The sequence below is a fragment of the Brassica napus genome, chromosome C3 (genome assembly GCF_020379485.1).
Source record: "Brassica napus cultivar Da-Ae chromosome C3, Da-Ae, whole genome shotgun sequence".
Lineage (NCBI taxonomy): Eukaryota > Viridiplantae > Streptophyta > Magnoliopsida > Brassicales > Brassicaceae > Brassica > Brassica napus.
This window is the reverse complement of record NC_063446.1, coordinates 60,963,724-60,987,160: the sequence shown is the minus strand read 5'-3', so window position 1 is coordinate 60,987,160 and position 23,437 is coordinate 60,963,724. Positions and strand designations below refer to the sequence as shown.

Genomic DNA, 23,437 nt, shown 5'->3' with positions numbered 1-23,437 from the left:
TTGTTCGATTACATTCAATCTTAAATAGAACTGCTTTCGTGTATAGTATAAAAAAGTACATACACTATGCTCTGTATAATTTATAGTACTCTGGTCTTATAGCAGTAACAGTCATATAAATATAATGTGTGTGTGTGTTTTACCTACTCTACAAAATCCAGGATAAAAGATAGTCGGTGTTACAAAAAAAAAAGAGTATAAGACCTATATACTTGCAAGAAATCTCGGTCAATTAAAAATACTTGTAGTAGCTTGTCTTACCACCGTATATTACTAATGGATATGAGCACACCTGTTTTTTGTGAATATTATGATCTATGAATGTATTTTGAACAGATAAAATTATCAATCTACTAACTTGATGTCAACATTATTTAACATCCTGCTTTATGATAAAGAAGAATATTGAAGTGGTCACGACTTGAGCTAAATAGAGTAAGTACTTTTTGCGGCCATGGTATTACGTATACATTGCAAGCAGACTTGTTTGCGGTTTTGGTTTTGGTTTACCAAGTTGCGTAATGACTACTACTTTACCTTTATTGTTTGAGAAATCGGCCAAAAAAACACTGAACTTTTCGGGAATTGCCATAAGAAACCTGGACATATGGGCTAGCCAATAAAATCCGGAACTTTTGTTGACTTTTCGGGTTTATTAAGAAACTTACGGTTGACTGACCATATTAACACACCGTTAACCGAGTTAACTGTTAAATAAGCGGACGTTAATTTTGGGTGTTAAACTATACGACGTCGTTTCATCACTTTGTCGGATTAAAGACAAACGACGTCGTTTGTCCACTAGAAACATGCAGTTCCCGAAGTAAGTCGCCGGAAGCGGCGGATGGAGCCGCTCTCTGAAATCCGCGACGAAGAGGAGACTCACGGGCCTCTCCATGTCTCCTCCGCGCGCCTTCACGAGGCACGTCCACACGTAAGCGTAGGCGACGACCAAAGTCGACAGGTGAAGAAGCTCACTCGGATCTGGCGACTCGTTCTTGACTCGCTCCCGGAGCTTCTCGACGTCGCCGCGCGACAGCACGAGCGTGGCGAAGACGCCGTCGTCTCCTCGATCCCAGGCGGGAATAGAACTCAGGTTTCTTATGCTCCCGGCGATTCTGCCGCCGTCGTTCAGAGATCTCACGATGTTGAGCATCTGTTCATCGAGTCCGGTTGTATCTTTGATCAACGACCGATCGAGAGACGGAGTTAGAGCCTCCGGTAGAGGGGCGACGACTTTGTTCTCTTGTTTGCACGTGTGAGCCCATGCTTTGACGAACATGGTTGACGTTTTTCCGTCTAAAACGGCGTGGTGTGCGGCGACGCCGATGGAGAATCCTTGGCCCGGGATCACTTTGTCGGATTGAAATCAAACACATCTTTTGATCAATAAAAATAAACATGTGTGATAATCTAACGAAAGTTCCACTAGCTCAGTGGCAAAACCCCCTTAAGACCACGAGTGCACGGGTTCGAGTCCAGCCAACAACAATTTTAATTACGCAAAACGACGTCGTCTTGAGATTTTGTGTTTAACAAAACAACATAATGAAACGACGTAGTTTCATTAAACGGCAGCAATTAACGGTGAGTTAACACTGTCTTAACTGTCGGTTAACGGTGTGTTAATCTGGTCAGTCAACCGTAAGTTTCTTAATAAACCCGAAAAGTCAACAAAAGTTCAGGCTTTTTTTGGTCAGGCTCGAGTACAGGTTTCTTTTGGCAATTCCCGAAAAGTTCAGTGTTTTTTTGGCCTATTTCTCTTTATTGTTTCTATGTAGAGGCATTTGCATAATCAAAAGTGAAGGTGGGAGTAAGGAAAGAATATATAACATAATTAAGTAAATAAATATCAAGTTGTTGTTTTAAATTGATTTTATTGTGTTGATAGATGTCAGTAATCGGTTTAACCTGAGCACATATCCACATTAGCAAGAAACAATATAAACATTAATTAACCAATATAATAGACCGTTAATCGATAAGAAACATCTTATATAAACTTATTTTTCGAGTACAAGAGGTGTAAAACGAAGCTTAACATTAGTTTTTAGGTACAAACGTAAAGCACAAGCTTATCATATTTTATTAATGTGTGAGCTCGGTGAAAACAAGTTGTATAGATTTTAAACATGATTTTTGGGCAATTAGATAGTATATTCCCCATCTTAGTTCTCGGTTTTATCAGTAGTATCTCTTGGAATCAACAATTCAGTAAACTCGTAAAGTAACGATTGGATTATTATCATACAAAAACTTCGAGTCTAATTAAGCTGATTAAACCATTGATGATAATGTCACTGCGCAATCTTGGTCTATTGAACTTCTATGTCTCATGTTTCTTCTAGGTTAGGTTAACCTTGTCCTAAATCATAAGATTTTTTATTTGTCACCAGAAAAGTAGTGTTCCATTTTTCGGTTTTTATGAAATTTGTCAGGTTTGGTTTACGTATAGGTTTAATACCACAAAAAATTAAATTATAGTAATATATTTAAGTTGTCCAAAAAGTAATAAAGATATAAATACATGTAGAAGGAGGTGTGGCCTTAGCTGAGTGCTGATAGTCCACGGAACATAACTAGGGAGTAGGGAATGTAGGAATAGCAGTAAGAAAGAAGTGTAATGAGAACGACGTGGCTTAATATGCTTCCAGCCACGTGTCACACCATAAGAATCCGACAATTTATTGGAGTTGGCGTAAACTCGTTTAGGTTCCTGGTTGCCTATTGACATGGCTCGTTACTGTTTCTGCTTGATGATATGACTTTATGTACTACAAGTTTAAATAAGATCGTTTATGTATGGTTTGAACTTGAGAATCATGTGCACTATTCAACTTCTTTTATATTTTAAGTGAAAATTTAGATTTTGGGTCGGGTCGGTCAATATGTGGTTAATTGTCAACTTTCACAACATGCCAACCAGGCAACCAGCAATTAAGTTGTGTTTAGCTAACACTATTATTTTCATGTGTTTTTTGGGTCAAACGACGGCTCTAATTTTTGTAATTATAGTAAATGCAATTTGATTACGGACTAATAATAGTCACTACAGGCTGAAATCGGTCAGCTGAACTCTTACGGTTGATATAAACTATGGAAATTATGCTGAATGCATGCGTTGTACGACAAGCTGAAGTAGTTTTGTAGTAAAAATCCACCGAATGCTATTCCTTCGCTATTAATTGATATTATCCTTCTTAGTATAATTTTCCATTTTATTTTTATTTTTATTTTTGATATATGTCTTACCATTAATCCGGTTGATAGCAACATATTGTCATCGTCCAACCAATATTCGATCTGAATTTCATCATTCATTTCTCTTGTAATTGAATTATGTCAGGTTAGATTATTTTTTTCAAAAGTTTGTTTTGGCTTTATTGATGCAATGTACTATATCAACTGTTATGATATTGTATTTTGATACACAATATTGAACAAAAGAAGCCTTAGACGAAAATGATTAATCTGGTTGGTCTCGGATAGAACACACTTAATGCTACAAGACTAGATATTAATATTTACTTACAACTTTTAACCCAAACAGTAAATGGTACTCGAGATAAATATTTTTTTTGTCAACTGTACTGGAGATAAATATTTTTTTTTGTCAACTGTAGTCGAGATAAATATAAGTATTGTTTATATCCTATATTATGGTAGAAGGTACCCAGATAGTAAAGATATGTTTGATCGAGTATATTAATATTGTGTACGAGCTAGATTAGATACAAATCAATTGAGGTAAATTATTTTCAGCTATAAATTTTTTTATAACTTTTATTAACCATACAAATAATTTAGTTTTTATTATAATCCGCGCATATGCGCGTGGTGAGTTTTTATAATAATGTTTGTTTATTAAATAGTTTTAATATTTTGCAACATTACAATCTTTATCGATTATAAAATGACGAATACAAATGTTGGTCTCTTAAATATATCATCGTTGTTGAAGAGTTAACGTATTACTTCTCATTATTATTTTTAATACTTCATATGCACAAAAAGAAATTAAGTTTTGCGGCTGACACAAATCACCGAAACCAAATAGGCAACATCGATTGTATAATGACGAAAGGGATTACATTTTTAGCTCTCGATTTGTTTACTATTGACTCTACATAAGTGATTTCATTTTCTACCTCTATAAAATTGTGCTTTCGTTCTCGTCTTTGTTTCATTGATATGAGTTAAGTTTCTTTTTTAACTTCTTCTATGAATTCGATGAATTACATAAGTGTCAATTTTAAAAAATGGACATATGTAAAAATTAGTTTTACTCTAGATACATATCTAAGAATCAGAATTTTGAAAAAAAATCACGGACAATTTATATTAACAGGTTAGTGTTCAAATATAATATATCAAGTTGTTATAGATTATAAGTGCAGACTCGAAATATAAATGTCTATCTAGTATATATTCACCAGTTCTGTCAAAAAATAATCTAATTCTAGAACAACAAAACAAATTACTTATTTCACCAGTTCAGGTAATATCTGAATCCGAACGGGTAATATCTGAACCCGAATAGATATCCGAAGATAACCAAACATAAGTATACTTAATCATGTATTTCTAGTTTACTTCTCTTATTTTATTTAAAATATTTATATTAATGATGCTTATTGCTCAAAGTTAGATAATATATATATAATTATGGACAAAATCATTTGCTACTCACTTAAAATACATATTAAGCTCTTGTTTCTTGCATTAACAAAAATTGCATCTAAAATTTCAAAACAACAACTAAATTAGTTTCTTTCTATTTTAAAAGTTTTATCTCCAAACCTATTAATAGTTTAATCTTTTAAAAATTAGAAAGCCACTTAAGTTAAAATATATTTTTCAAAATTTAAATATCCGAACCTGAACATAAAATACCCGAACCCGACTTGAAGTGTAGAAATACTCGAACGGGTTCTATACCTTTATACTGAAATACCCGATACGAACCCGAACATGTATCTGAACGCCCACTCCTACGATATATGATCATTTATATCTTGTTTGAACAAAAAAAAAGTTAAACCATTGATCATAAAAAATTTCAATGTAGGACTTTTACCATTTTTTAGTAATTTATAGTCGTTTTTAAAAATTTTAAATATAACATATAAGAAAAAATCTAAATTTTTTTTATTATATTCTTAATGTGATTGTTTAATTTCTTTTAATATTATAAAATTAAACAAAAAAAAATAGAGGTTAGAAAAATTGTTATCAAATATGTATGATTCATAATCATTATTTGTCATATATATGTTAACCATACTAGGTAATTCCGTAGCTTTTATTTTAGGAAAGGAAAAATATTCTTCTGTACACTACTAATTAATTTGATACTTAGTTTAATAAAAATCATAGTATATGTTTATATGGACCAACTTATTTTTCTAACAATTCTAAGAATAATTCTCGTGATGACACGTGGCTACGAAAACATGTTGTAATGCTCCAAGATTAATATATAGGGGATGTTTACAACTCTATACGAATAAGAAGAGAAAACTAAAAAATATATGTAATTCTATTTAGCATACTATCTCTCTCGCTCATTCGAAAATGACCAGATGTATATTGTAAAATATTAAGTCATCTAAAAAATAACAATCAAAATAAAAGCGTTAAAGCACATCCAATGGGAATTCTACCCATAGAGTTCTAAACTTGTCATATATGTATAAGTATATATTGTATATGTGTATGTAGTTGTGGAGTTTGCTTTAAGAGACTTTAAGAGGGGTTCTTCCCAAAATAATGGACCTCACAACTATATACACATATACAATATATACATATATGACAAATTTAGAATTCCAATGGGTAGAAATCCCGTTGGAGGTGCTCTAATTTTCGGATACGAGATATCCATCCTAGTCACTATGGGGTGCCCCATTGACACGTCTGAAGGAATCACTGAAGTAGGTACAATCTCTTTGTGGATCAATCTATAGAGTTCATAGCGAAGTCAAAACCTGAGATTAGCTAGAGTTGGAGAAAACCGCATAGAATACGAAAAGCAAAGGAGTTACGACTAAGCGATGTGATTAAGCTGGACTGTCGAAGTAATGCTAGTTAGTCGCAATACACTCATAATCTACGTATTATATTTTTTTGTACACAATAATGTCTTTGTTCTCTTTTATAGATACTTGTGTCGTAATTACGTGTGATTGTTTTTATTTTGTGTATATAATTTAAAATAAACATGTGTTCGCAAAAATGTTTGTATATGTAGAAGAAAGAGGGACGTCACATGCTCCATGCTTTTGTGTGAAGCTTCATGGATGCTCTGCTCTCACCGTCTCAGCCCATAAAATGAGAAGATTGAACCAATATCATCACCTCTTTGGCTCACAGCGAAAGAACGCTTTATTGGACTTCCAAAAAATTTTCTTATAATATCGTTTTACATCAGTATATTAAACCATCAAATTACACATATCATTAGAGAGACAATATTATAGTTGATTGGTTATAGCCTTATAGGTGTTACCAGTTTTGAATTAAAGATGGTTTGTTTTTTGTGTTTGCCTCATAATAGTTCTAAGTTTTCAGTAGAAAAGAGTTTTAGTCCCGTTTGCAAATTTTACGTGCTACAAGTATGTCATTAATTTCTTAGCTATGTTATGAATTTGGTTAAGATTCAATTTATTCAGATATTTTAATACTTTTATATGGATCGAAAACGTGAAAGCTGCCGTTTAACATGTCCATATGTACCCTTTTGGTTGTATTTGAGCAGATTATAAACTATTTCTCGAATTTGTATTCACATCAGAATAATTAATCATCTTAATAAATTTAGTCAAAACCAAGTAGCACTCATGGGCGCGTCCCTGTATTTCAGATTATCCAGTTCAAATTCTCCAGGTAACACACGTGATACAGAGAACTTAATATATTTAGCAATACTTAACAACATTTTCCTAATCTGACCACGCAAACATGAATAATTAACTAGAATCTACACACTTGAGAATTATACTGGAATATGCAATTCTTCGATTATACCCGCCCAAATACGACGTAAATATATTTTACACCATAATTAATTTTTCTAATCAATATGAACATTACAGAAATGTCAATAAAACATCACGGAAATTATGTTACAACAATATATTTTTGGGACGTCTAACATAGATAACCATTTGATTAGACTGAACTATAATAACTATCAGTTGCATTTTAAAACATGGTGTTAATTAACTAATATCAACAGATTTTGGTAGATTAGTCGATTATGGATCATATTTTATGCTAGAAAGTGTGTTTTTTTTCCTTTGAGACATTTACCTAACTACTTATTAATGAAATACTCTCCACATTATTCTGTTTATGTAATTGTTATTCTTTTTCCATCAATAAAGAATGATCAAACTTTGTACTTGTGATAAACGGGAGAAATTAAAAATGACGAAGAGAACAAAAAACTAACGGTTTAACTTAACATCACTTGGTGTTGATCTGAGAGTTGAAGTTTGTGTATCGTAAAAAAGAAATATATATACTAATTAACTGAAAATCTTGATCTTGATCTTGATATGAAAGTGTTAAGCTATTCCAATTTATTTAAAAGATGGAACAAGCAAAAACACCAAGCGTCAAAACGACATGGACTCAAAGTACTTGGGGGAAAATATTCATATGCTCAAATCTTAATTTTGTTGTATTGTTATTAAAGCTAGAAGATATGATTCATACGATATGGAATATGATTGTCTTGGGTCGTGTTTATTATTTTTTGACCCAATAGTGGGACTCCTTTTTGTCCAATAATTTCTTGTTTTGTTCTTTAGATTCATTGAAAAAAGCTCATACTTGTCATTACGATGAAACTTCCCATCTTATAAAATTCATATAAATTTAGAATCAAAAGTTTCATCATCATGCAAGGTTGTCTTGGCCCCTCTATCTTTAATTAGTTATTATCGCTTAAGAATCCTTCCTGATAATGGGTCATAATAAAAGGTATCAGCTATTATTGTTTCGGTCTTGATTTGGCTGAACAGTATATGCATATATCAATAATTTCTGATATATAAAGTTTAGAGTATCATACAATAGAGTACTTGTTCAATGTTAGATTCTTAGCAAAAAGAAAAGAAAAAAAAAGAATAATTGTGTACAAGATTCCAAAGGCTTTGTGTAAGTAGATTTTGCTATGATCAGCAGGTTTAGATGGTAACGATATGCATTATCATGGCTAATATATACTATATATGATTGATGATTGAGGAGTTCAAATTTATTAAGACTTATCCTTAGTAAAACTACTAAACCTTAATATTATTTGAAACTTCCTTGAATGTGATTTTAATTTAACACAACAAATAAACTTTTATTCATGTACGTTTTGATTTGAGTATCTAAGAAAATCTGTAGGAACTTACGTACGGAGCAGAAGAATCTATATGTGCATGTACTTGAACGAGCCGGTGCCTTTTATTAATGAATACGAAAGTTTTTAATATCCATAAATCAGTTCTCATCCATAAGCAAATGAAATATTAAAAATTTCACTATCACAAATCTAATTAATTGGATTCATCTGTATGAATGCAAATACTGGTTTAATTCCAGATATTTGTATTCCAAATGAGATTTGAGTCAGACACTTAGGATTTTGGATATTGTTTAGATCTATATGCGTCTCTCCCATCTTTTATGAGAACTAGAAATTTGATCCACGCTACGCGTGGGTTTATTTTCATTAAATTTTAAGAATAATTATAGTAAAACTATATTTATTAAATATTTTGTTTTATATTACAAATTATATAATCTAATAAATATATAATCAGAAAGAGTTTAGATTTTTTTAAAGTACAACTATTAGTATATGAACCAGCTAATTTATAGAATCATTTTTTTCTAAAGTATACATGTATCTATAGTAAAATTCGAATAAAACACTAATATTTACAGAATTTAACTCTCTATTTTTAAATATGATATTTAACTTTACATATTCTTTAATCTATTTATTGAGTAACATAATCCAACATAAACCTAATCCCACTCCTTAGATATTAAATCTTTAACGATGATCACTAAGGCATAAATCTAAATATTATATTATTTTTAATTGAATGTATTTTTAAAAATTATATCCAACTTAATGTATTTAAAGAAATTTCTCTTTATTCTCCCATTCTCTTATTAGACAGAACATAAATATTTTTTTGACCAAATTGAAAATGTGAACATTGTAGTTGTTGATTGAAATTGGTTCGATAAATTTCTTATAACTTTAAAAATATTTTTTCCTTTTTAAATTGTGCGCTCAGTTAAGTGAAATTGGAAATAATATATTTTCATCTTGGTAATAGTACATATTAATATCAATTCTTTTGTGAATCTTATAGTAAATTTTGCAATTTTTCCGAGAATCAGTGAAAAATATTTTCATTCAAGATAGTAATTAAACATTTAAAATTAATAATTTTATTAATTATTTGTCCTTGTTTAGAAAATACACTCCAGATATTTTTAATTCGAAAACTACATCATGGTACAACTTTTTGGGAACCTATTTTAAAATATTAATTAACTGAAATAAGTTTCTATTCCTAAACAATAATTTATACATCTAATATTTCTTAAAGTAAATTTATTTTCTGTGTAGTACTGAAAACAAATGTTTTATATTCATGCTATTTAGAGTCCACGATTATGTTAAATAACTTAGTAAACAATATTATTGATATGATGTTTGTGAACTTTTTTGGTATTACATAATATAAAGTACTAAAAATAGATGGAAAATAATAACTATTCAAAAAATTGATATGGAGTCTTGGTAGTACAAAAGATTATGTGTATATATATATAGGTTAACTGAACTTAACCCGTCTTTAATAGAATGCATCCATGATTCTGTCTCTCTTCTCATTGTCTTATGTTCTTGTTTGTGTCTCTCTTCTCATGTCATATGTTGTTACATCTCTGAAGTAGCAACGTGAAAGCAGTTGTTGCATAATCCTTGACTACACAGATACATTGATTACATCGTTAGCCACACTCTCTGACTCGGAACATGACTTATACTGAAACATGATTTATTGTAATTTGATGCAGCTTTCTACATTTTAGAATATGTTTTCGTTTTTGAAAACAATTAAACACCAAACACTTTTACAAGGTTTCCTCAAAGAATTGAAAACCATACAGTACAACATAGACACCATGCACACTATACATTACATTCCAAAAAAAAGAACAAAATTAAAGCCATAACAATTTAGCATGTATATATCTCTCTCAACTAATCTACATGATTCTTCTCCCAATACAAAGCAGCGGCAATGGCAGAAGCACTTGAAAGCTCCTATTAAAGAAACAGATAACAGCTAATTGATCTATTTGAATAATTCAAAACAAACTCTGTATACAGATCCTTCAATGCAATCACCATCGTCCTTATCAAGGTCTTGTTAACCTTCCCTCGAACAAAAAAATCACCAAAAGACTTCAAAACATCACCAACATAAACTTCTTGAAGATCCAATATTTATTTTGTGACCTAGAGAGTAGAAGGAAACATAGTCACTCCACCAATAATAATTAGTCCAGTAATGTAAGCATTAGACCCTGGAATGTCATCTTGCATCTCTCAAGCACCATACTGGTAACCGGATTTTTGGCTTCAGCAATCACTTGTCGAGTCATTTTGATCCGCTCTATGATACCAGAAAGGATGGGTATGACGGTATGACCCACTCAAAATCCTTAAGACCTAGATCTCTGCTCGAGTAACCCCTCCATGTTGTTGCTATCGCTATTACTGCCCCCAACACTCTCATTCCAAATATGCAAATGTCTCAGGGACAAACAAATAAAAAAAGGATCATCTTAATATCAAAAACAGTGATGAGAGACATCATTAAGACCCGAAGAAAACAACCCAAACATGTATGTTTTTCATTTGTAAGTGAGCACAAGCTAAACTCCCTATAATACTATAAGTCCGGACACTGAAAAACATACTGAAATTGACTATAAGATGTAGGAACATGTCATTCTTACAGTGCTTTAAATTGCTCAATTGCCAAGTTGATGTGTTTCCCTCTATGCTACAATCGTAATATGTGTCTTGTTAAAGTTCTCCATTTTGTGTTGAAGCAGCCTCAGCTTACTTTAATAAACTCCATGACATCTAAGAAAAGCCGTATCTATGAAAGTGAGCACAGAAAAGTAGCGTCAATTAGTCATCAGATTCAGAGTTTTGTGTTACCTTAAAGAGTTCAAGTAGAAAGTTGCCTTGTGATTCAAAAAGACAGTGATGACGGAACCAGTTTGGCCTGACACAGACCGAGGACAACATCATGGAAGAACCACCAAGCCCGGAATTATTAATACCACGATAGAACCAAGGTCCCAAATCGTGATACCTCTCGAGTTTGGCGAGAACACCATTCCTGCAAGAGTGTAAACCTCGAACAGAGGAACGAACTGAAGATAGTACCAAAACAGACTCTCTTGCCCTTAACCACCAAACCCACTTTCCCACCGCTTTCACAGATCTGATAAGAAGTTGTGAACTTGGGATTAAATAAAAAAAGGATGTTTCTTCTTTCTTTAGAGATCCAAGAATAAGAACGAATAACCACCGTCCGTTTCGATTCTCTCCATGTAAGCTTCGCGCCAAGTATATCCCATGTTGTCTTAATCTTAACCAGAGAAAGCGGACGTTTCCGCCATGCCTCTTGATCCTTATATGTAATACGACAGTTCACGTCCAACGATTCAGAAATCTCTGCAAATATTTTGTCTTTAGTATGAACTATGAAGAATTGCGCTTGATATGCCTGCACTATGAAAGAAGAGAGGTCTAATCCTAATTTGATCTCCTCATGTTTCCTTCCTTTGAGAGACTCTGTTTCATGAGAGGTCTACTCTGCGCTTGAGATGTCTACGCTTGTTAAGTACCACCTTGCCTTCTCATTCCTTACATGTATAATATTGTAAAATCAGGGTACTCGTCATTGGTCCATGCTTTTACGATTTTGCAGAACCTCAAAACCTTATGTCTAAGAAGATCAGTACCCGGGCGATGGTGTCCATGGAAGGTTTCCCCAGCAGATCAGTCATAAGATCCATCTGGTGAACCACATTCTTTCCAGGGAAAGTGGATTTCTCACTAATACTCCGGAAAAGATGCAGCCTATACTCCATATATCAATGGCGGGTGTATACTACAAATCCAAATCCACCAAAATTAGTTGGCAGTAATACAAAAATTGAAAGAAAGGCTTTATAGAGAAGCAACTTGGAACGGAAACATCCACAAAGTAGTGGAGCTGTATACTATCTAATAGCAACATAGTTCAGTAAATTTAATAGAGAATAAGGTTTGAGAATATACAAACTTACTTGAGGAGAAGAGAAAGACTCTTAGAGAGACATCTTGTTCACCATACCGTTCAAAAGATTTATGTGGGGCTATCACTAATGAAACCCCTTCCTAATCCAAAATCACAAATCTTGATTTTACAGTTTTCATTTGCCAGTTTGTTCTTTGGCTTCAGATCTCTGTGATAGACATTAGCTGCAAGTGCAACAACTGAGGTACATAAATTATTAAACAGACTAAAATCTCTAGAAATCTCGATGGGACTAAAATTCAAAAGGTCAAAACTAAGTGAGATATTAGGAAACGGCAAGAAGCCAATATACTACATCAGTGGGCTAAGTAGCTGAGTAAAAGTTAAGGTTTAAAAGACAATCTGCCATACGCTATAATCTGTGGAAGTCAGTGATCTCTAGACATATATTATATACACATAAAGAGATTGAATGATGAAAAAGGTAAAGTCAGAGACCAAAAGAAAATGAAATACCAATGTGGATGTACTTGAGTACCGTGATAATTGATATATGAAGAATTGGGGATGCTCTTTTGTCAAATAATCATTGATAGATGAGAAAGCAACTTCTGATTACACTTGAGAGCAGCTCGGTGTGTTGAAACCTATTATAGAAGACATCAAGATCACCAAACATTACATTTGGTACCATAAATCAGAATATTCTCAAATATTTGCTAATAACCAAGTCCAAAAACGCAAAGTGGAGATGTTTGATTGGTTAGATTTAGAGTGAGAACCTAATCTTTAAAGATAAACTAAGTTCTTTTTCTCCTTTGTGCTTCCTCTTTGCCTCAATAGCTCCCTCACAAAACGCTCCTCTTCTTCCTATCTGTCTATGGTATGTGGAAGCTTAGTTGTCAAACAAAAGAACTAAGGATTGAATAGAACATTTACTGGAAAGTTACCCGTGAGAAGACGAACACGGCAAAAATCAACATGAAATTGTTGCTCCGAAGAGATTTCTCTACTTCCAGGTCCCATTTTTTTGAACACGACATCAAACAACTCTTGGATCTTTTCACTCTGTTTCATTTCAATCAATGGGAAAGGATCAAGACGTTTAGGAACGCAAAAGACGGGAAGAGGAAAGGAAAACCACAATCGTAAAGCAAAAATATCGATTGCTGACATGGCATTAGTTTTGCATCTGATTGGTCGATTTTTTCTGCCCACGTGGATAGCTTAGCTATTGAGGATATGCAACTTTTAGTATTGTTAGATATACATTTACTCATCTAATAGTATCGAGTTCAAAAAAAAAATCATCTAATAGTATCATAGTTCAATCTTATATTTGTTGCTGTTAACTGAAAATGAATTTTAGATTTAACTTTAAACATTAACTAGATTTTGACCGGTACTTGAAAGCGCATATTTATTCTTTAAAATATAATTAAAAATATATAAATACATGTTAGTTTTTCATAAGCTTGAGCATTTTACTCTCACAAAACATATCAAAAATTATAGGCTCTGTTCGGCCAAGTCTAGATTAAAATATTTATTAGATAAAAAAATTGACTGATGGGTCTTATTTTGGGTCTATGTCCTATCCGAGATCCCATCAGATATTTGAAATACCCAAAATTTCTTGTATATGTTAGTTATATTTGAGTATTATAGTATATTTTAGTATTATGTATATTTTTTATGTTTCAGGTTAGAATTTGCGGTTATGGTTTCGAGTTTAGAGTAAAATTTCATATTTTCAGAAATATAATTCGGGTATTCAGGTAAATATTTTGGTAGTTTCGAGTCCTTAGATTAGATTTTGGATAAAATTTTGGGTATTTGAATATTTTAGGTATTTTCGAGTTTCAGATCTATTCTAGACATTTTGGGTCTTTTTCGAATCTTAAATATTTGAATATACCAAAGAATATACTTGAATGCCCGAATTAAATCTTGCATGTAACTTTTTGATTTTAAGAACCACAGTTCGATAAAGGAACAATATAGTTTTGGTATATTAGAATGCATCATGAGACATGTTTAGAGATGATGATATTTTAGTATATTGGATTTGTGCATATGTATAATTATTTGGTACACTTAGTCTACCTCCAAAAACATGATCTATAAATTTGGTCTACCGCAGTTAATCGAGTAATAATTAAAAGCTAATTTAGTCGAGTACTAATTAAAGATTGTTAGGATTAACTAAATGCATTGAATGTTACCTAGTTAGAGAAATATAAGGTAGGATAAAAAAATTAGTTAATAAAATGGTATAACAACTTTTTATAATTTGATTTTTGGGGATGATTTTTAATAGTATAGATAGAAATTTTGTTAAGCAATTCATTTAAAATATTTGGTTATATAGGCTTCGACCTAGCTAATGGTTATATAATTATATGATAATTTAAACATGATCTACTGTTTTAAGGTTTAATTTGTAGTAAACGGAATAAAAATATTTAAATAATATGATTTTTTTTGATAAAAATATTTAAAAAATCTCGAATTTGACCGCTCTCCTTCGAAGGTTGGCCTACTAGCTACAAGCAATACGTCTAATGTTCTTGCTTTATTACTTTGAGATTCCATCACAAACTCAATTACCAAAAGAAAAGAAAATTAGAGTCTAAGAGCGTCATTATCGCTCGTATGTAGAGCGTATCTTAAGGGGGAGCCCACAGTTTACATAAAAACTGTGCCTTAGAGCATAATTAACGCAGATTTAAAGTGCTTAAGGGTTTTTACGACGTGGGCCCTACAAATGGGCTTAGAATCGGTTATCGAAACTATCAAATAAGGATCGACTTTTGTGTGGTTTTTGCACTGTTTGCAGATTCCACCGACACGTGGCGGCCCGCGATTGGTCTCTTTTTTAATTTTGTTTTTAAGACAAAAAAAAAATAAACAAATTTACCTAAGAAACCGTGTACACGATTTTACCGTTAATGATGGTTTTATGTGTGCAAAATAAGAGACATTTATTGTGGGTTTTTTGTACTGTTTGCGGATCTCACCGACACGTGACGGCTCGCGATTGGTGCGTTTTTTAATTATTATTATTTTTTCAGATAAAAAGTAAAAAAAAAAAAATTTAAGAAATCTTTTAGTGGGTTTGTGGGATAAAGATGACCTAAGTTAAACAAGAAACCAAAGGAACCAGCAGCTTTTGCATAAATTGAGCCGATATTTAGAACACGCGGAACGATTCTTTATAGTGGATACCATTATTAGATAGCTAAGTTTTTTTTGGGTGTAAATCTAGATAGCTAAGTTGGTGTATAGACTAAAGCTTTATCCTTTCGCTAATGTGATTAGGATATCTACGTTTCTCATATGGTCCACGTACGACAGATAATATAGTGGGAGAAGTTTTTTTTTTTTTTATTGTAAACTAAGGCTTTGATTGATGAGATGTGGTATAGTTGATTTACTTTGAGTTAGGAGTAAAAATTATTGATGACTCAAAATTGTTACCAATCATGTATAAAATTTAACTTTTTGGTTTTAAGTTTGATTTAACATGTGTTGTGTTTGAGTTACTACAACTTTGACTTAAATCCTTTATAAAATTGCTCTCTCAAAACTTAATCTAACATCAACCAAAATTTCATGGTTTAGAAGTTGAGTTACAAAATTAATTGATTCTTTTGTCAAAAAATAAAAAGGAAAATAATGAGTTTCAAAACTGACGTGACAAGTTGGTTACGTACAGATTTCTTTGCTTTGTAAATTTTAAATATTACTATTTATGGTTACAATTCCACAATTATAGTAATGTCTCTAAGTTTATTTTGTTTGAAATTACAACCATGATTTGGATTGAACATATATAATTTTTTGCTATTATTAGATTTTTAGCTTAAAGTTCATGCTATTATTATTATTAATATTATTATTCTTATTTCATAAATTTATTTTAATATTGATATTATAATAAATAGTATTATTAGTGATGATAATATTTAGAAAATAATATATATTGAAAAATAGTTTTTCAAAATTTTATACTAATTTAAAATATACTTTTTAATTTATTTATTTTAAAATAGCTTAACGGTTCATTTGTTTATAATAAATATTTTCATTATTTATATGTTTATATATTCAATTCTTTTGTTAAAAATCCATACTGCAACTTATACATCAAAAGTGTTACTAGTCATAAAAGTTTTAATAAAATAATAACTTTTATTTTTACTGCAAATTTACCACATAAACTTACAGTTTTTACCAAATAATTTTTACTGCGAATTACATCGAATTATAAATCATATTGCAACTCAACTTTAATACTACATGTCACCAGTCGGAGCCTAAGTGGGAGAAGTTATTGCAGTAAAGCTAATATAAAGTTGTGGAATGTATTACAATTCGAATAGTTCTTGGATTGTATTTTGATAGCAACCAATTATGATGTAATCTAATATCCACTATGTCTATTACTAACCACAACTGATTTTTTTTTCTGGTAACACCTTTTCTAAACAATTGGTTCATTTCAAAACACCTTTCTAATCATATGAATCAAATGTGTTAATCTCCTTTTGTTTGCGTCTTAATTTTGTGATTGCAAACATTTTGAAGAGAAAAAAACACTACAATATTATATTTTCATTTTTGAGTTAATTTATCCATGCAAAATATATCACGAACGCAAAACGATGATCGAATGCTACGTGCTGTTGCTTGCAGTAGCCTCAACGCTTTTTTGCTTTTTTTATTAGCCAATAGCCGCCACCAACATAACCCTTGTCCCTTGTTAGTTACAGTGTAAATCTTTTTGGTATCAACCAGATTTGAATACTTATTTTGTGTTTACTAAATCTCTAGCCAATGTATTATTTGGGCTCTTAGTGGTTTGTTCTTTATTAGCCCACACACTTTTGTTCTAAAACTTAGAAGTCAAGGTTAATCGATAGTATAGTCTAAGATGTTTCAAGATTTCATTCAACACACCCAGCATATACAATACAAACCCATATATCTTACACATCAGAACTGAATCTTTGTTTTGTTTACTGAACATTTTCCCAAACACAAATGCTTTTAAAACACAAACAATTCGCACTTTAACAAATGAAAGCAAGCTAAGACACAGAATGTTGAAGGTGTTTCCAGGCCAATGAGTAGGAACGACTTAGAAGATGTTGAAAAAGATGGTCCAAACCGGGTAAACGAGGAGAGCAACGATCCCAATAGTATTGGAGAGTCCATGCTTCTGAGTTAAAGCGTTTCTGAACCCATCAGAAGCTTTAATGTGTTCATGGAAAAGGTAACATGCTATGATAAGACAAATCACTGCCCCAACCCAACTTTCTCTTACTGTCCCAGCTATGAGGCTTGGTGCAACCACCAGAAGAAGGATCAGTGCTGCTGGAATCTCCAACCAATCTACATGTTTAAATTGATTGAGAAGGGCAGAAAGCGTTAGGATGCAATTCAAGCTAATGATAAAAGTGTGTGTTATGGACTTACCTGGAAAGTGTTTAGGGCAGAAGAGCCTTATTGTGATCGAAATGAGAGCAATCCATTTCCCAAAATCTCCCCTGTGAAAGTCCATTGAATACGATTTTAGTTGTTAGATTTTGACAACAACAACATAACATCATCATGTTTAAGATCACTTGTTCTCAGGGGCCGGTTTTGGATATTTGTCTTGTCTCCTCCCAAATTTTAAAGAACTAACATATATATTCTTTAGGTTCTCAAACTGCTATTTTTACTAAATTTATCTTTAAAATGTTTATGGTATTCTAAGTTTAAGGGAGTCCTATTAGTTCTTTTATTACCTGAAGAAGTTGAAGATAACGTAAGGAAGTGTGAGAAAGATGTATGGCACCAAAAGTGTAGTCAACATTTTGGTTCTCCAGTTGGTCCGATCCAATATCAACAGATAACTGCCAAAACAAACAATACAACATCATTACAATAGTGATCCCAAAACCACAGAGGGTAACGGTTTGGTATCTTTTGTTTTGACTAACATGGCTGAGATTGAAGCGGCCCATTGGAGGAAAGACGTGCCAAAGCTTAAACCACCTAGCATCGTTGCATCTTTCACGAGTTTCTTCGCGGCGTCCACAAACTCATTCAAATCGGAATTGATCAGGTTCGCCGCGGTTTCCTCCTCAGTCTTCATGGCCAAATAATCAACTCTTCCCATATTGAAGTTTTTTTGGAAACTTTAAATTTAAAATCTCTCACAGAATACAGTTTTGAGTTATAAGTTGTGACAATAGCAGAGTATTTATAATTGCTCTGTTTCTTTGAAACTTTCAGATAAATGATTAAAAAGTATATGTTTAGTTACATTTCATTGGTGACAACTGTGTTTGAGTTTCGGATATCTCTAGAGCTGCTCGTCACGTAGGCTTCGCTGGTGACACTGACCGATGGTGGCTCCCCCAAGGGTCGCTCGTTTTCATATACAGCTCATCTTCATATCTCCACATACATAGCGAAATTTTCTACTAATCATATTAAATTCCATATTTTAATTCTACAAGTAACCAACATTTTCAATATAAAATACCCTATAATCAATTTGTTCATTACATTAATAAACTAAAAAGATATCAACAACTAAGCCAGTGCATATAATTATTATCAGACTTAGTGCTAATGAGATTTTGCTTTTGTAAACAAACAAAAAAAAAACATACGAAGGAAAGGATTTCAAGTCTCAAAGATTAAAAATCGTTTAAATTACGGACCCAATTACAATATAAGAACTCGAGAATCTAGTCTTCAAGGATCCATGAGGGTACACACCAAACATTTTTCTCAGTTTCTTCTGCTTAAACTTAGTAATAGACATTTTTATACCTTTTTCACCTTCAAGAAGAGTTGCCATCTGCTTTGTTTGAAGACTCAGGAGCTAGTTTCTTCGCAGGACTTGACTCTGCAGAGGTTGCGTTCATCAAAACACGCTTCACTCCTCTTCCAACAACACCCAAATGAGTAACACCTGATGATGATGCTGTTCCTCCTCCTGCTGCACCGGTGTGAGCAGTGGAGACTGTAGGCGACTCTAAGTCTTTCCCGTTATTTGCGGTTCCCATCCGAGAAGAGCTCATTTCACGAGCAACAGCAGGAACAACCTTGTCCCCAGCATTTGGCTTAGCTGATGCCATGCCCATTAGCTCAGCAAGAAGTTGCTTTGGGTTCTCTGCTTGTTGTTTCAAGTCCTCAAGCTGCATGGAATTAAAAATGACATTAGTATGGGTTTCTAGAGTTTTTTTTTGACAACCGAAAGGTTAAGTTCACTTGCCTTCTTTTCTAGGTCTTCTGCGAGACCAGATAAGACTCCGATCTCAGCTTCTTTGTCTGAAGCAGCTTTATCAATGTATGGAAAATTGGATGATTGTTGGATTCCTTCCTCGATCTCAGAGACAGTTGAGGAAGTTGCTGAAGCAGATGGACCCTTGATCTCATTAGTGAGCCTGTCCATCCTAGCTTTGCAGATTAACAGAGCCTTTTGACAATATGGTATCGCTTCCTTAGGCTGGCATCCTGTCTCTAGACAGATGCATATGCGGAAGTTTCTAAAACGTTCAAGTTAAGTTCACACAATGCACGGAAAATAGAAAATAAAAGCAAGATCACATATCAAAGGATACAGTTCGGCTGTGTGTCGACTGTCGGGTTCAACAAGTCGCTCTAGGATGGACAGAGCATTCTTGTAGTCACTCAACGAAGTCTCGATGTCCTCTACGTTATATTAAACAATTCAAAATCATTAATGAGAAAATGGGACGTTACGACGATGAAATAGGAGAGAAATTAACCTCTCTCCAGGGAAATTTCAGCAAGGGTAGAGAGAATATCCACTTTCTCCATTGTATCAGTTGCCTGTTTGTCAGTAATAGCCCTTGCGATGTCGAGCATTTTCCAGGCCATATCCAAATCAGACTCATCTTCATCGGCATCAGCATCAGCATCAGCATCAGACAGGTCGTCGTCTTGAGAATCTTCACCATCTCCTCCTTGCTCTTGACCACCAGAACCTACAAAAATAAGAGCAGGAATGCTGAGAAACCTTAAAAAGACAATCCTTTTATACACCAATTTGAGGATAAAAAAAAAAGACAATGTAATAAAAAAATCTGCTACAACAAAACAAAAACGAATCGTTTGATTCATCAACCAGATGATATATATGCGACACCAACAACCACTCATTGCCTTTGAATCCATAAACATAAGGGGGAAGGAGGTGTAATCATAGTCAAATATATTCAAATCTATAGAGTTGAGAGCATTATGAGACTTTCAGTACCTTCTTGGCCACCACTTGAGCTCCCCTGTCTCTCCGGGTCACTTGACACAACAGATGCGGCCAAAGGTTCACCATTTGCAGTGTTCTTATCGCAAGACTCTTGCTGAGTTTCGCCTTCTTTCTTGGGCATGTTACCAAGTGGATCAGCTTCAGCCTGAGCCTTCTCCAAAAGAGCTGATCCATACTTGTAATAAGCGTTTACACACTCAGCAGCAAGCTCACCATAGTGTGCAACCCTAAACTCATACCAAACAAAAACACACATTTGAATCTCGCTACCAAATCTATTAGCATAATTCTCAAATCAAAAATCTTCCAGGAATGTGAAAATGGATACCTGATCTCGAGGGCGCGGCTGAAGCAATCGACAGCTTCGGCGAAATCCATCTCTTTCAAGAACACAGAGCCTTTCTCAGTGAGCTCATCGGCGAACTCGAGCGTCTTCTCACGGTCCTCTTCGGAAACAACATCCGTCACAGCGCTCTCCGCCGCGTTGTTGTTGCAGGACGATTCAGCGCCGCCTTGAACAACAGATTCGACGGTGGCTTCGATCGAGGCTTGGTTAGGTTCTAGGGTTTGCGCGAGTTCCGTCACCGAAGCTTCAGATGCTGATGCTGCTGCTTCGTCAACCATAGCTGAGTGAATTGGATCTCTGGGTGAATTTGAAAATGGGAGAAGAAGAAGAAAGAAAGAAACGCGAAATTGATTCTTACCCTAAACCCACTCTTCGTTCTTTTGGCGGACTTAGCAAAATATTTAGTCAATGTAATGAAGGTTTTGTAAAATGACCCCAGAATGGGATGTGGATGTTGATGAAGGTGAAGATGTGGCCCAACTCAAGGCCCATCATAGATAGTTTTCTGGATAAACCGAATCAATTCAAAATTATAATTTTGATTCGTACAGCTTCTATTAAAACGAACCAAAGTAGAAAATCCCAACCAACCAACATTTGGTTTTTACTAAAGTGACAAAATCCATCTTATATATTAAAACAGAAGTCATAACTTTGATTCATGTGTGATTTTTTTTTAAAAATAGACATATTCATAGAAAGTCATGTTACATTTAATATCTAATCTTATCATTAAATTTTGGACCTACCAGAAATTTTTATTAGGCTATCGATAATTAGATTTAAAAAATAGATGATCTATTGGATTTATAGATATAATTTAATGTTGTAATATTATACCTCCATATGCTAAATATTTAAATATTTGTCGATGTTAACTTTTAAAATTATAAAGATTTTTTTTAAATAACAAAAAATCATATTATCTAACAATGATTAATCTTTACTACCTTAAACCAATGAAAATAAATTTTAAACTATATATTTTATTTTAAAACAAAAACTAAATGTTTAATTATTTACTCGATAATATAAATATATGAAGCGAAAAGTTTAATTTTTAAAAAACTTTCTAAATTTGTGAAATGTTACAATATCTTTGAATATGACAATAAAACAATATTTTACTAATCTTTATATATATATATATATATATATATATATATATATATATATATTTACGATTTTAATAATGAAACAATAATCCGAAAATATATATATAGGAGAAGGTAAAAAATACATGTGAAAGTTTGAAACAATCTTTTCAATGAAAAAATATACAGTAAACTTATTATGTTTTAAAAATTGATAGACACATATATATTATAATATATACCAATTTAGAATTGAAAACAAAATATTTATATAAAAATAAATGAAAACAAAAATCGAGATATAGTATTCTGTAAATTAGGAATCTACTTAACATGAATCTTTATCACATCGTTTCTTTTCTGGTTAGTAATTGTTTATTGTATTTCTTTCAATTAATTTGAGGTAGTCTAAACTAATCTTCCAAAAAGAGATACAACCCACAAATTGATCATCTATCAACGTATTCAACTGACTAATAAAACTCAAAACATGGTTCTATATTCATGATTACACTTGTTTAATATCTTGAGATTGTTTCAAATTAGGATCGTTTAACTCTTCAAAATCCGCCTAGCAATACGTGTGAATTAAGTAAAATTGTATTTTAGACACAATTTTATCATTATGCAGCTTACTAATCAAAAGCCATAATCATCAAAATTTAGAACATTGGTTGGAAAGGAAATGTAAATAATTTGGAATTTAAACAAAAAAGTTTCAAATTATGTAGGAAGATACAATATCTACCATGTGGTTGTGGGATATAATGCGTAAAACTAATAACAATGGGGATGTTGCATTATTATTTTAAAAGTTGAATGATTACAATAAGATTGTTTAAAAAATGATGTTGATTCATTGTTGTTGAAATTATTCACTCGGTGAATACTTACAAGTTGGATTTATTTTTAATCACATCTTAGATATTTAAGATCAGTTATTTTATAATATATTTTGTAAAAAAATATACTAAAATTTATCATTTTGTGTTTTATAAAAAGAAAATTGGTTCATTTGATTCAAATACAAAAAAAAATTTACTAAACAAATAATGGTGGGTTAGTGTATTGAATTTTGTTAAAACGAAAAAATGTTAAATTAATAGGCGGAAAGAAAAAGACTATATGTAATGTTAAAATATGTAAGATAAAGTGTTTAATCATTTTTTTTGTTTTTATTTTGTTTATTTCACCAAACTATGCAAATCTCGTGGTTTCAAACTACATTAATAATGACTAGGTCGACATTCGCGCTACGCCGCAAGAAAATGTCTATAATATTTTGTTATTTGACGCAACTAACATTTCATGTTAACTTCGTTAAAATCGGTTTGAAATTTTGGTTAGTTCTTCAGAAATGGGA

The 23,437-nt window shown here is 32.5% G+C and overlaps 3 protein-coding genes and 1 long non-coding RNA gene across 4 annotated transcripts; all 4 read right to left on the bottom strand.

Moving 5' to 3' along the window:
- Nucleotides 1-703: 703 nt before the first annotated feature.
- Nucleotides 704-1,282, bottom strand: LOC125583213 (phenolic glucoside malonyltransferase 2-like). The gene has a single exon (XM_048749846.1). It carries the CDS (start codon nt 1,280-1,282, stop codon nt 704-706), a length of 579 nt encoding a protein of 192 aa, XP_048605803.1.
- Nucleotides 1,283-10,855: 9,573 nt separating this feature from the next.
- Nucleotides 10,856-12,900, bottom strand: LOC125584445. The gene is made up of 2 exons (XR_007321376.1): nt 11,252-12,900; nt 10,856-11,173 (listed from the first exon to the last, which is right to left on the bottom strand). It is a non-coding gene; the product is annotated as an uncharacterized LOC125584445 (long non-coding RNA).
- Nucleotides 12,901-17,268: 4,368 nt separating this feature from the next.
- Nucleotides 17,269-18,657, bottom strand: LOC106386119 (cold-regulated 413 plasma membrane protein 4). The gene is made up of 4 exons (XM_013826007.3): nt 18,332-18,657; nt 18,137-18,244; nt 17,823-17,893; nt 17,269-17,738 (listed from the first exon to the last, which is right to left on the bottom strand). The coding sequence occupies exons 1-4, from the start codon at nt 18,508-18,510 to the stop codon at nt 17,485-17,487; spliced, it is 612 nt and encodes a 203-aa protein (XP_013681461.1). The 5' UTR covers nt 18,511-18,657; the 3' UTR covers nt 17,269-17,484.
- A 361-nt stretch (nt 18,658-19,018) lies between these two features.
- On the bottom strand, nt 19,019-21,379 carry LOC125584444 (NASP-related protein sim3-like). Its single transcript, XM_048752926.1, has 6 exons — nt 20,963-21,379; nt 20,626-20,861; nt 20,135-20,353; nt 19,967-20,057; nt 19,618-19,891; nt 19,019-19,540 (listed from the first exon to the last, which is right to left on the bottom strand). The coding sequence occupies exons 1-6, from the start codon at nt 21,256-21,258 to the stop codon at nt 19,184-19,186; spliced, it is 1,473 nt and encodes a 490-aa protein (XP_048608883.1). The 5' UTR covers nt 21,259-21,379; the 3' UTR covers nt 19,019-19,183.
- Between the last annotated feature and the right edge of the window lie 2,058 nt (nt 21,380-23,437).